Source organism: Thamnophis sirtalis, unplaced genomic scaffold (assembly GCF_051295495.1).
Source record: "Thamnophis sirtalis isolate CommonGarterSnake01/CBP01778 unplaced genomic scaffold, rThaSir2_p1.2 scaffold_6, whole genome shotgun sequence".
Lineage (NCBI taxonomy): Eukaryota > Metazoa > Chordata > Lepidosauria > Squamata > Natricidae > Thamnophis > Thamnophis sirtalis.
The window spans coordinates 24339643-24351957 of record NW_028261386.1 but is presented as its reverse complement, the minus strand read 5'-3'; the positions used below and the strand labels follow the sequence as shown (position 1 = coordinate 24351957).

The following is a 12315-nucleotide window of genomic DNA, read 5'->3' as shown; positions in this document are numbered from 1 at the left end:
ACACTGTTACTTTCCCACCAAAAGTGGTCCCTATTTTTGTACTTGCATTTTTACGTGCTTTTGAACTGCTAGTTTGGCAGAAGCTGAAACAAGTAATGGGAGCTCACTCCGCTACACGGCGCTAGGGATTTGAACCACTGAACTGCCGACCTTCTGATCAGCAACCTCAGCGTCTTAGCTACTGAGCCACCGCGTCCCAGTAAGGGAACTAGGTATGACTAGCATATTGAAGAGAAGGATTAGGGGTGACCTGATAGCTGCCTTGTAGTATTTGAAGAGCTGTCACAGAGAAGAGAGAGTCAATTTATTGTCCAAAGCTCCTGAGGGGCAGGACAAGAAATAATAGGTGGAAGATCATTAGAGATCCTACCTAGAACTAAGGAGAAATTTCCTGACAGTGAGAACAATCAATCAGTGGAACGACTTAAGAAGTTATGAGTGTTCCATCACTAGAGGCTTTTAAGAAGAGACAGGACAGCCACTTGTCCAGAATGATATAGGGTCACCTCTTCAAGCTGCAGTTGGACTAGAAGACCTACAATATCCCTTCCAATGCTGTTATTCTGTTTATAATCTATGGAGCTAAGTTGTGGTGGTTCATTTAACTCTTTCCCACATGCTGCTACTATGATCTAGCCAATCCAGCAGTCATCATCAGAAATGATGAAGGGGATCCTTCATCATTTAAGAATTCATGATGAATCTTTCAAATTATGCAAATTGTACATACTTATGTTTGAATTAAAGTAATATTGAGCTGTGAAATGTGCAAACCCATGTGCTTTCTTAGCAAACAGCCACGTCAGCTCTCATTTGCCAATGCTTATACATCAATATATTATTAACCTGCACAAAAGCCTCTCTTAAATATGCATTGCAATTGCTGTGTGGCTGGAATCAGTTATATGTTCTATTCCCCTTTGAAGGTCAAACAGTTTATTGAGATAACTTGACATTTTTGACTTTCTTAAATGCTTTCAGTAGCTCTTTTGTTTGAAAGTTGACAATTATTCAGCTGATTCCCAAAACAAGCACCTTCTAGACACCACTGTCTCTTGGAGATGGGTTTACCATTGGTGTTTGAGGTGGAGGACAGCCTCTGGATGAGGAAGGTCACAGGTTTGGTTAGCAGCATCACCAGATAGAGCTCAGAAATTTGTCTGAAATCCTACAGAATTATTGGTCAGCAGCATAGGACAAATTTTACATTGTCCCTGAAATGAAGGTTCAGACAAAGCTGGTGCCAACAAATCTGAGCTGAATGGTTTGATGAACAGAGCTTGCATGAGGGCTAATAAATACAAATTCTGGCGGCTGCTATTAAAATGAATATTGATTTCCAATCTGATGTTAATCTACCCCATTAATTCTTCTTCTTCTTCTTCTTCACATGTGGCTTTTCAGTTCCAAAGTCATCTTCGAGTAGTTCAGTTGACATTTCTCATGCTTTCTAAAAGGACAACTTTCATGCAGCTAATTGTGGGCGGCAGTGAAACCAAGTTATGCAGTCAGTCCTCCACTTACAACAGTTCATTTAGGGACTGTTCAAAATTACAACGGCACTGAAAAAAGTGACATGACCATTTTTCACACTTGCGACCGTTGCATCATCACGTGATCAAAATATGGACACGTGGCAGCTGACTCGTATTTATGACGGCTGCAGGGAGCCCAGAGCCATGTGATCCCTTTTGCGACCTTCTGACAAGCAAAGTCTTAACAACTGTGTGACTAACTTAAAAACTTCAGTGATTTACTTAACAGGTGTGCCAAGAAAAGTTGTGAAATGGAGCAAAACCCACTTAACATGTCTCGCTTAGCAAAAGAAACTTTGGCTTCAATTGTGGTTGTAAGTTGAAGGCCGCCTATAATTTATTTCATGCTCCTTATTGTACATGATCTAAGCCCGTGATGGCAAACCTATGGCACACATGCCATGGGTGGCACCCAGAGCCATTTCTTAGGGCAAGCGAGGCATTGCTCTGTCAGCTCCAGCACGTATACGCATGTGCATGCTGGCCAGCTGATTTCGGCCTTCATTTTTGGTCATTTTCCCTGAAGCCTCTGGAGAGCGAAAAATAACCCAACACGCAAACGGGAAGTCAGCAAATGGCCCATTTCCAGTCTCTGGAGGGCCTCCAGGGGGTGCCGGGGAGGCCGTTTTCACCTTCCCCAGGCTCCTAGAAAGCCTCTGGAGCCTGGGAAGGAAAAAAATGCGGATTGCACGTATGGGGTGTGTGTGTGTGTTTCACACGTGTATGCACGGCGGGGGTCACGTGCACATTCACGGGGGGTTGCATGCATAGGTGCGGGGAGGGTGCATAGAATTATGGGTGTGGGCATGCACACACAGGACTCTCCCGTTCTCCCCCTGCTTTCGGCACGCGATGGCAAAAAGGTTAGCCATCACTGATCTAAGCCTTAGTAGTTATATTGCCAAGGCCAAATACACTATTAAAGACCCTTCTTCTAAGATTACCAAATGATGACTTATACTTAACCCTTAACCTAGGGTTCAAAATATTGTGTAGATGTACTAGTGTTAGTATGCAATATTTAAGGGACACAGTGGCTAAGACACTGAGCTTGTCGATCAGAAAGGTTGGCAGTTCAGCGGTTTGAATCCCTAGCGCTGCATAACGGAGTGCGCTCTCTTTACTTGTTCCAGCTTCTGCCAACCTAGCAGTTCGAAAGCATGTAAAAAATACAAGTAGAAAAATAGGAACCACCTTTTGTGGGAAGGTAACAGCATTCCATGCACCTTCGGTGTTTAGTTGTGCCAGCCAAATGACCACAGAGACGTCTTTGGATAGCGCTGGCTCTTTGGCTTTGAAACGGAAATGAGCACACTCCCCTAGAGTCAGGAACGACTAGCACATATGTGCGAGGGGAACCTTTACCCTTATGTGAACAGAGAAAAATGTGAGTTTCAAAACAGTCTTGTTTGTAAGGAGAGGACTGTCTGATTTCTCCAGGTTTTTGTCACAATAAATCAATATATTAGAAGTCTTTCTTGACTTCTTTCTTTAACTGAATGGATTATAATGCTGTCCCTATATAATGGCTCAAGACGCAGAAGTTTGTTTAAGGTTAAACAATCTCGTCTTAACTCCTCTCTTCTTTTTCTCTCAAGTGCTGATGGAGAGTTTGCTGTCACCCATATGATAAAGGCTCACCTTTTCTCTAATGGCAGTGTGAAGTGGGTGCCACCAGCCATCTATAAGAGTTCCTGCAGCATTGATGTAACCTTCTTCCCCTTTGATCAACAGAACTGCAAAATGAAATTTGGTTCATGGACTTATGACAAGGCCAAGATTGACTTGGAGAGCATGGAGCACCATGTCGACCTTAAGGACTACTGGGAAAGTGGGGAATGGGCCATTATCAGTGCGGTGGGCACTTATAATACCAAGAAATATGATTGTTGCAGTGAGATCTACCCTGATATCACTTATAGCTTCATCATCCGCCGTTTGCCTCTCTTCTACACCATTAATCTCATTATCCCTTGCCTTCTAATTTCCTGCTTGACCGTGTTGGTCTTCTACCTGCCATCCGACTGTGGTGAGAAGATCACCCTGTGCATCTCTGTCCTTCTGTCCCTCACTGTCTTTCTCCTACTTATCACTGAAATCATCCCATCCACTTCCCTAGTTATCCCACTGATTGGCGAATATTTGCTTTTCACCATGATCTTCGTCACCCTCTCCATTGTCATCACAGTCTTCGTTCTCAACGTCCATCATCGCTCACCCAGTACTCACAAGATGCCACACTGGGTCCAGAATGTTTTTCTGGATTTCATTCCCCGTTGGCTCTTCATGAAACGCCCTCCTGTAATAGCTTCAGGGTTGAGGGTGACCAGTGAAGAGGTCATTGCACAATACGACATGCCCCCGGCAAATCTCAGCACTTCCCAGTGTTGGCTGGAAACAGACGTAGATGATAGGTGGGATGAGGAAGAGGAGAATCAGGAAGAGATGATTCAGGCTGGCCGACTACCCCTGCAAAGCATTTCTCACCACCAATGCCTTCAGTATCGCTACACCAGTGCTCAACATCTGGGAAGAAGATTTGTGGAACTGGTTCATCGCCCAGCCACTATCAAAACAGAAAGTTCAGCTTCGTCTGAGCAGGGCATCCGGCTGTCTCCAAGCATCTTGAAGGCGCTGGAGGGGGTGCACTTCATAGCAAATCACCTGCGGGCTGAGGATGCAGATTTCTCGGTGAGTCGCTAAGTCTGAGTTACTAAAAACTGTTTTTCTGGATTAGAACTTTTGCCTACTCAGTTCATCTTTTTTTTTCATATATCCCCAGCCCTGAGGACTATTGCCCAGTTTCAACTTAAATTGTGTGGAATCACTTAAATTCAGTAGCCTGAAGACCTGTCTGCACGAGTGTTCTTATCCCTTAGACCAAGAACCTAAGATGCAGTTAGAATCTAGATCTAAGAGAGAAATCAGCCTAGAAGGATAGGGAAAGATAGAAGGTAGATAACCTTTTGTGAAAAAAAAGGGGAGCAGAAAGGAATATAATCTGAATTAGTGCAAAATCACAAATCACAATATTAACACAGCAATTCAAGGATAAATATTTTCACGAACCTCTCCCTCTTCAACCCACAATGTATCTTTTGCTTTTGCTGACTCATTTAACTTATTCTACAGCATTTTTATTTGTGCATAAGATCAATTAGGTTTAATGGGCTTATGCTGATTCAGCCTGCATTGGACTGCACTGTTAATTTATGATTCCATTGTCTGCCAGATATGGCATGGAGTCTTCGTTTTAACCTTAGGAGCTCCTTCCAGATGAAACTTCACTGGAATTTTACAAGATGTTCCTTTCTTTTCAGAAAGAATCAACAAATTGAAGTGACCCATTTCATTGAGAAAGGGTTTTCAGGCCACTTGAAAGTGTGTGTGTGTGTGTGTGTGTGTGTGTGTGTGTGTGTGTGTGTGAGAGAGAGAGAGAGAGAGAGAGAGAGAGAGAGAGAGAGAGAGAGAGAGAGAGAGCTGACTGGTGGGCTCATCCAGTTATATGATAAATAGAGCTTTTTTGTTTCCACCCAGCTTCCTGAAGGAAGGAAATATCTTGGCTAGGCTTTTTCTTAATGCTGATTTATGAAAGAGACCCGAGGCTCTTAACAGCCTGATCCAGTTACTCACCTATAACTGGAAACAGCAACAACAACAACAACAATACAACTCTGTAGCATCTTCTCCTAGCTCTAGTTACCAGGCATTCCAACCTTGGCAACTTTAAGACTTGTGGACTTCAACTCCCAGAATTCCCCCAGCCAGCATTCTGGAAGTTGAAGTCCACAAGGTTTGAAGTTGCCAAAGTTGGAGACCCCTCCTCCCAAGGCTGGAGACCCCTGCAAAACCCCATTTAAACTTCCCAAGTTTGGAGACACCTGCAAATAGTTTTGATGTATGCAGTAGCAGTCCTTTTTCCTTCTGATAAGATAAAAACTGAAGCATCAGTTTTATGATTTAAAAGTGAGTTTTATTAACTGTAAGAAAAAGGAAATAGCTAAATGTTCAATTGAAGGCATTTAGTGAGGATAAAATTCTGCCAATAGCTTAAATGTCTCTCCTCTTAAACAGACAAAGCAGAATAGAGGTGAGGTGGCATAGCCAGATATAAAAGTGGAGTATCAGGCACCAAGAATTGACCTCATCAAATTGTTTCTAATCATCTTGGAAGTCTGCTGGATGCAAAGGATGGTATCCTTACCCTGAAGAGGCTCATCTTCATAACCTTCAGTTATGGCATAAACATGCCTCCTAACTAGGAGTGGGCTTCAAAAATTTCAGCAACGTGTTCTCTGCCCAGTTGCTGGGTGGGCATGGCCATAGTAGGTATGACCTAGTCAGCCTCCTGTATCATGATGGGGGGTGGAGGGTGTTTTCATCTTCCCCAGGCTCCGGAGGCTTTCCTCAAGCCACTAGGAGGGTGAAAACTGCCTCCCCAGGCTCCAGAAGCCCTCCAGGAGCCCTCCAGAGCCTGGAAACGAGCCCATTTCTGCCTTTCTGGAACTTCCAGGAGGCCTGTTTCCCCCCTTTCCTGAGCCTCTGCGTGGACCCTGCACTTACCTGGCATCCAAAACAGGCTGTGTGGAGACTCTGGGATGGGCGGGGAAGGATGGGCGGGGTGGGGCAGGGTGATTGGGTGGGTGGGGCCAGCCAAGGGTGGGTTTTGGAGGTGCTCTGAACCAGCCATAATGTTAGCTATGGGTTCTCCCAAACCTGGGTGAACCTGTAGCAGCCCACCCCTGCTCCTAACCATTTTTAAATATCATGCCCTCCTGGTGCTGTTTTAGTCTTATCTCCAGCCGACAGCAGCAGTAGTTTAAATTTGTCCTAAGGGATTCTAGTTTTGAAGTGGTGTTTTCCTTCCTTCCCCAACACAGTTGTTGCTATGGACGCATATTAGGATAGGTCACGTCAGTGGTGGGATTCAGCCAGTTCGCACCTATTCAGGAGAACCGGTTGGTAACTTTCTAAGTAGTTCAGAGAACCGATTGTTGGACAAAATTTCCTTTTGTTTTTTTCCACTTTACAGGGCTAATCCTGTAAGGAAGGCAGGAAGGAAACATTCTAGTGTTGTTTCTAGCCTAATCTTTATTGCCCTGCTTACAGAAACTGCCTCTCCAGTTAACCCTTATGACATTGTAACAGCTAAAGCGAAGCGCCCATCGACCTGAGTGACCTTGAGTTGACCAAGCCCACCCAAACACATGACCACCGAGCCCCACCTACCCAGATAGTCATTAGGGCAGAGAACCGGTTGTTAAATTATTTGAATCCCACCACTGGGTCACGCTCACAGCCAATGTGGTCAGTGATGTTTTCAGTGACCGGGATCGGCCACCCACCATTGTCCACTTTGTCTGGCGTCACCACACCTCTCTCCTTCAACCTTTAGGCATTTCCCTCCATTATTCTGCTTTTGGCTTGAGGACAGCTTGGAAACTTCCCAGCTAGTGGGTTTACACTGGCAAAGCCACAATCCAGTTTAGCCATCTCTCTATTTTTATTGCTGCGAAGTCAGCGAAGTCATCAATTAAGAGAAAGAAGTGGAAAAATGTTGGCGTGAAAGAGGGTGTATGAAGATTTCCTCTCTTGTCCTACCATTTCAGACCATAAGTTCTCCCCTCTTTCACTTGCCATTCCTCACAGTGTTGCCCACTTCTGGAAGCCCAGTAACACATGGAAACTCTTGCTTTTACTAGAAGGTTTCTGCCACCTCAAAGATCATGTGTAGTGGTGGGAAGACTGACTTGTAAAGCAACACACACTCACAGACACTCTCTCTCTCTCTCTCTCTCTCTCACACACACACACACACAGAGAGAGAGAGAGGGAGGGAGGGAGAGAGGGAGAGAGAGTGAGTCCTTCATACTCTCCAGCTCTCTAGCTAGCAAATGACATTGAGAGCAAGAATCCAACTGGCTCCCTCCCGCTCCACTGATACAATCCCGCTCACCCCCAAACAACCTGGCTATTTTGGGGCTTGTTATTCTTTGAATGCATATTGACACCTGCACCACCTTATTGCTTAGGCAATGACAGGAAGTACAGAAATGAACTTCCTTTTGTGTACACAGACACACCACATTAAGGAATAGCTTATCCTGCCAACTAGTTGTTGTGGAAGGCCTCTGGAGACCAGGCTGCTGAAAAAAGATGTGACGCCACGAAGGAAGGTGGTTGGAAGCTATATTACAGTGTTTTACTGCCTTGCCTTTATTAGAGCTATTGTTGGACTGTGAATATCTTAGAGTTGACTGAAACTGCGGCAATTAAAGCCTCATCAATCGATCAGTCAAGCAATAAAACTTGGAGGGCGGTTAAACTTTCTGTTCCAGGGACAGAAGTTGTCTCATTACAAGTTAGGAAGTAGCATCAGCATTGGTAAATATTTTCCAAGCTGCAGGTAATGCTCAGTGGGGAGGGAATCAAAGCCAACAGAATCCAGAACGTACTTTCTTTCATTTGCGTGTCATTAAAAGACCTTGAGGCAGAACAGTTAATGTGGCAGTGCCCTATCTGCTACCATATTTTTCTAGTGGCTGGAGGATTACACATTCACAATTGTGGTAGAAACCTCTCAACCGATCACAGTGGTTAGTATCACCCATAGGCCATCATTCTCCAATATCATGGGTCCAGGTGGAACTTCATCCCTGAAATGTCTTCCTGGGCAAGGTTCACTCTTTGAGCCTGGGGGACGCATTGTGATTTTACATCCTGCCTGAGAGACAGGGTTGCTAACGGTCCAGAGAGGAAATATAGCTGGTTTGTCCCTTCATTCCTCTCTGTACACCCAATGTACAAGAGTAGGGACATGGATCTATATGGCATGTGACACTTGTTTTAGCTCTCCCTCTCTCTCTTTTAAAAGAAGGCCTCCTATTTCAGGTTCACCCAATGTAGATGGCACTGTGGGCTCCAAATGAAGTGTTATACATCTCCCCACCGTTTGCCAAAATCTTTCCCAGGCAATTTTGTTTTTTATGAATGAAGGAGAATAAACTGTACTATATCCCAGGATTAGTAGTGGGTTTCAGCTCCTGTTGCAACTGGTATGCTGTAATGGGAGCTGGGCGTGCACCATGGGCACACACAGTGGGCACACATGTGCACCCACCGCCTGCGATGCTCCAGCTGTTCGGTGGCATCGCACAGGTGCCATATGCTGTGTGTGTGTGCACAAATGGCCCGTTTCCTTCAAATACAGGTAAGGAACGAGGGCTGGTGGGCAGGCCCTCCAAAGCACCATTCCAGTATGGTGACTGCTGCTTCCGGCAGGCACCGGTATGTGCGTAACAGGGCGTACCGCCTACAACCAATCACTGCTAAGGATAATGTTGCAGGATCCAATCTGGACTGGACCAGAGGTTTTGTCTTCTGAGCTTTCAGACTCATGCTGGAGCCCATCTTCAGAGAACGTCTCTCTAGCCAGAGAAATTAGGCTAGAGAGAAGTTCCCTGAAGATGGGCTCCAGCATGAATCCGAAAGCTTGGAAGATTTTGTTTTCCTCAATCAAAGTCTCCCAACTCTGAAGGAACCTAACTAACTGAATAGTTTCATCCAGCACATTGAATTTTCTACTCTATTCTCTGTAAAGCTGCCATATCTGGAATACCAAAATCTTCACAGTAGAAAACTATGGGTTACCATTGCTGCTCTCCAGTGCTCACCTGGATTTTTTCAGCCCAATTCCGTTAGTTTTACTTTCTATCTATTTTAACTCTGATGGATAATTATTCCATGGCATGGCACATTGATATTTACTATGCCTACTTGCTTACTTAACCTGAGCTACAGTGGCGCAGTGGTTAGAATGCAGTACTGCAGGCTACTTCTGCTGGCTGCCTGCAATTTGGCAGTTCAAATCTCACCAGGCTCAAGATTGACTCGGCCTTCCATCCTTCTGAAGTGGGTAAAATGACGACCCAGATTGTTGGGATCAATATGCTGACTCTGTAAACTGCTTAGAGAGGGCTGTAAAGCACTGTGAAGTGCTTTTGCTATTGCTAACCTACTGCACTGGGACTAAGTTACTGAAGCATTTGTAGTATGTTTTTAAGTTTTCTCATCCCAATCATGGTGAATTCCTGTTAACTTGCTAATCAGTCACCCTGGTTATGATTTTTCATTTGTTGCAGGTCAAAGAAGATTGGAAATATGTTGCCATGGTGATTGATCGCATCTTCCTCTGGATGTTTATCTTTGTCTGTTTGCTGGGGACAATTGGACTTTTCCTTCCTCCATTTCTGGCAGGCATGATCTAGCATTGATATGCAGGATGAAGTCGCTGCCTTTCAATATATCAACATCACCAGACAGTCTCCATAAAAATGCCACCCAATCTTCCATTCGACTTCCTAAAGAAGCCAATAGCAGGATTATCCTCTTGACCCAGTGTCTGTTGCCCAGGAATTATTAACATCATATAAAACCCTCAAAACATAAACAAAGAACTATAAGGCAAACTTAAACAAAAAAACAATAATGCAAATTTAAACTTGAGGTTTTGTGTACCCTTTTACATATTTTTGTTTTGCCAAAAATCAAGAGAAAATCATGCCCACCATTATTCAGCCGTATGATGTGGGGCAGCTCAGTGGGACATAAAAGGGGTTTGTGAGCCACATATAGTGCAGTGGCCAGAAATTCTTGATGCTGTGGCTCATTAAGCTTGCCTGCTGTTATTCCAGAAATGCCAAGGGAAAAGTTAAAAAGCTGATTGCAGTGGGGAAATGTCACCATGTGAGCTAGAATAATATCCAAACTGGGAAAGTGCTTTGATTTAACAAAGTCTCTTTGTTACCTGCTATTGAAGCAGCATTTAAATCCTTGTATTTCAAAAAATGTGCTGGGGAGCCTCTGTGTTGAGGATTTATAAATTATGAGAATTTCTGGAGATGCATGGAAAATATTTATTATGCAATCATTTGGTTTATACCTCATCTTCCTGCTCTGGCAAGCAGTCAGGTGGATAATAAATTTTCTATTAAGGGACTTAAGAAATGTTATTAAGATAGTAGCTAGTCATCCATGCCCTCTGAGAACTACTGTTAATGAAAGTAAAAAAAAAAATCTTTCCAACTTATTGCATCTTGAGTTGTGTTCCTCTATTAGGGCACAGCAATGTCTTCCGATGTGATTTTTGTTGAATATATTGGATTGCAACTCCGATCAAAGGTTGTGCTGGCTGGGGATGATGGGAGTTGTAAGATGGCGCGTTTGGAGGGCACCGCATTGGAGAGGGTATGAACAGCAGTGGGATTCACTTAGGTTTACCACTGGTTCGGAACTGTGAGCACACACACAACTTTCACGCATGCATGTGGCCTTTTGCGCATGCGCTTTGCTTGCACGCGACATTGAAAATGAGGCTACATAGGAAGTTTTGGAGCCGGGATTAGTGGGTGGGTGAGCGCACCCGCAGTTCACCGCTACCGGTTCGGGTGTACTGGTCCAAACTGGTTGAATACCACATCTGGGTATATATTTAAAACAAGCTTGGTTTTCAGTATCTCTAATTCATGCCTTGGTTATTTGCTGCCTTCATGCATGAAAATTAGCTGATCCATTTATTGGTGCAGTTTTTCAGTTAGGAGTCCTATTAGATGTGGCCAATTTTTTTGTCAATGAAATACAGAGGCTTCAGGTGTGCATAGTCTCCTATTTAAATCACACCAGCATCGTCTTCTCCTAGGATGTTTAAAAGACAAAGATGTCCTTGCATAATTGGCCTACAGGCTTCCTCTTGTTTTTTACACTCATCTCTTTTAAATCTGAGGGTACAAGAACAAAGTTTTAAAATCTGGTTTTCAGAATATCATATTTTGCCCTTCAAAAAAGTCTATGAGCATGAGAAATGCAAACAGTTGGTTGGTACTTATAGACAATGGAGCAACTCTTGAATAGCATAGAGACTTTTTAGAGATTCCACTTTGAACTTCAAGCAAAAAAATGTTTGCAAATATCATAGGATGGGTGGATGAAGGAGTGGTGCGGTGGCCTAGAAGTGGAGCTTTCACCTCACAATCAGGAGGCTGTGAGTTCAATCCTAGGTAGAGGCAGATATTTCTCTCTCTGGGCACAATGTGAGTATATCTGCTGAATAAAACTCTGCATGGGCGACAGGAAAGGCAACTGGCCAATAAACACTCAGCTCCATTCAGTTGCACCCCGCAAGGGATTATGGGGTCATTAAAAGAAGATGACCGGATGGGCGGATGGATGGAACACCCTTCTTTTTGGCTAGTGGCAATTGATTTTCCTTTTGCTGTGGTTCCTTCTCTTGACAAACTGTCATCCTTGATGGCTCACCAGAAGTCCCACTATCAGCAGCCTCAACTCCTCTTTGTCAGGCAAAGAGGGTAGATTCACAGAGGACAAAGACAAGCAGAGTGTCTGTGTGTCACCTGTGATGGTCTTGAGCCAACCACTGATGATAGAAAGTTTTCAAATCATTTTACTGATTCATCACAGTATTGGGGCTAGAATAACATCTTTGCAATCTGATTTTTAAAATGTTGCTTTTTACAAAACTTCAGAAAGTAGAATTGCTATTTTTGATTGCGTGTCCTGTCCTACTCTCCAATTCAGTGAGTAATCTTGTTTCTGTATCATCATTTTCACTTGGATTGTGTACTTGGTGGCACAACCCTTGATGAAATGCAAGTACATGGGAATCCATACAGCCAATTTAGTCACTTTTTGGGCATGGTTCATCTCTAAGATTAAGCCATAATGCAGGGGCAGGCAATTTTGGAGCCACTTTAAAGGATTAAAA

General features: G+C 43.9%; 1 protein-coding gene across 2 annotated transcripts in view; it reads left to right on the top strand.

Moving 5' to 3' along the window:
* CHRNA2 (cholinergic receptor nicotinic alpha 2 subunit) overlaps positions 1 to 10586 on the top strand; it is a 36885-nt gene extending 26299 nt beyond the window's left edge. For both annotated transcript variants that reach the window (XM_087717431.1, XM_087717432.1), the window contains 2 exons: positions 3134 to 4226; positions 9677 to 10586. In XM_087717431.1, coding sequence (XP_087573557.1) covers positions 3134 to 4226; positions 9677 to 9802 — 1219 coding nt within the window. In that variant the 3' untranslated portion in view covers positions 9803 to 10586. The remainder of the gene's footprint in view (positions 1 to 3133; positions 4227 to 9676) is intronic.
* Positions 10587 to 12315: the final 1729 nt, after the last annotated feature.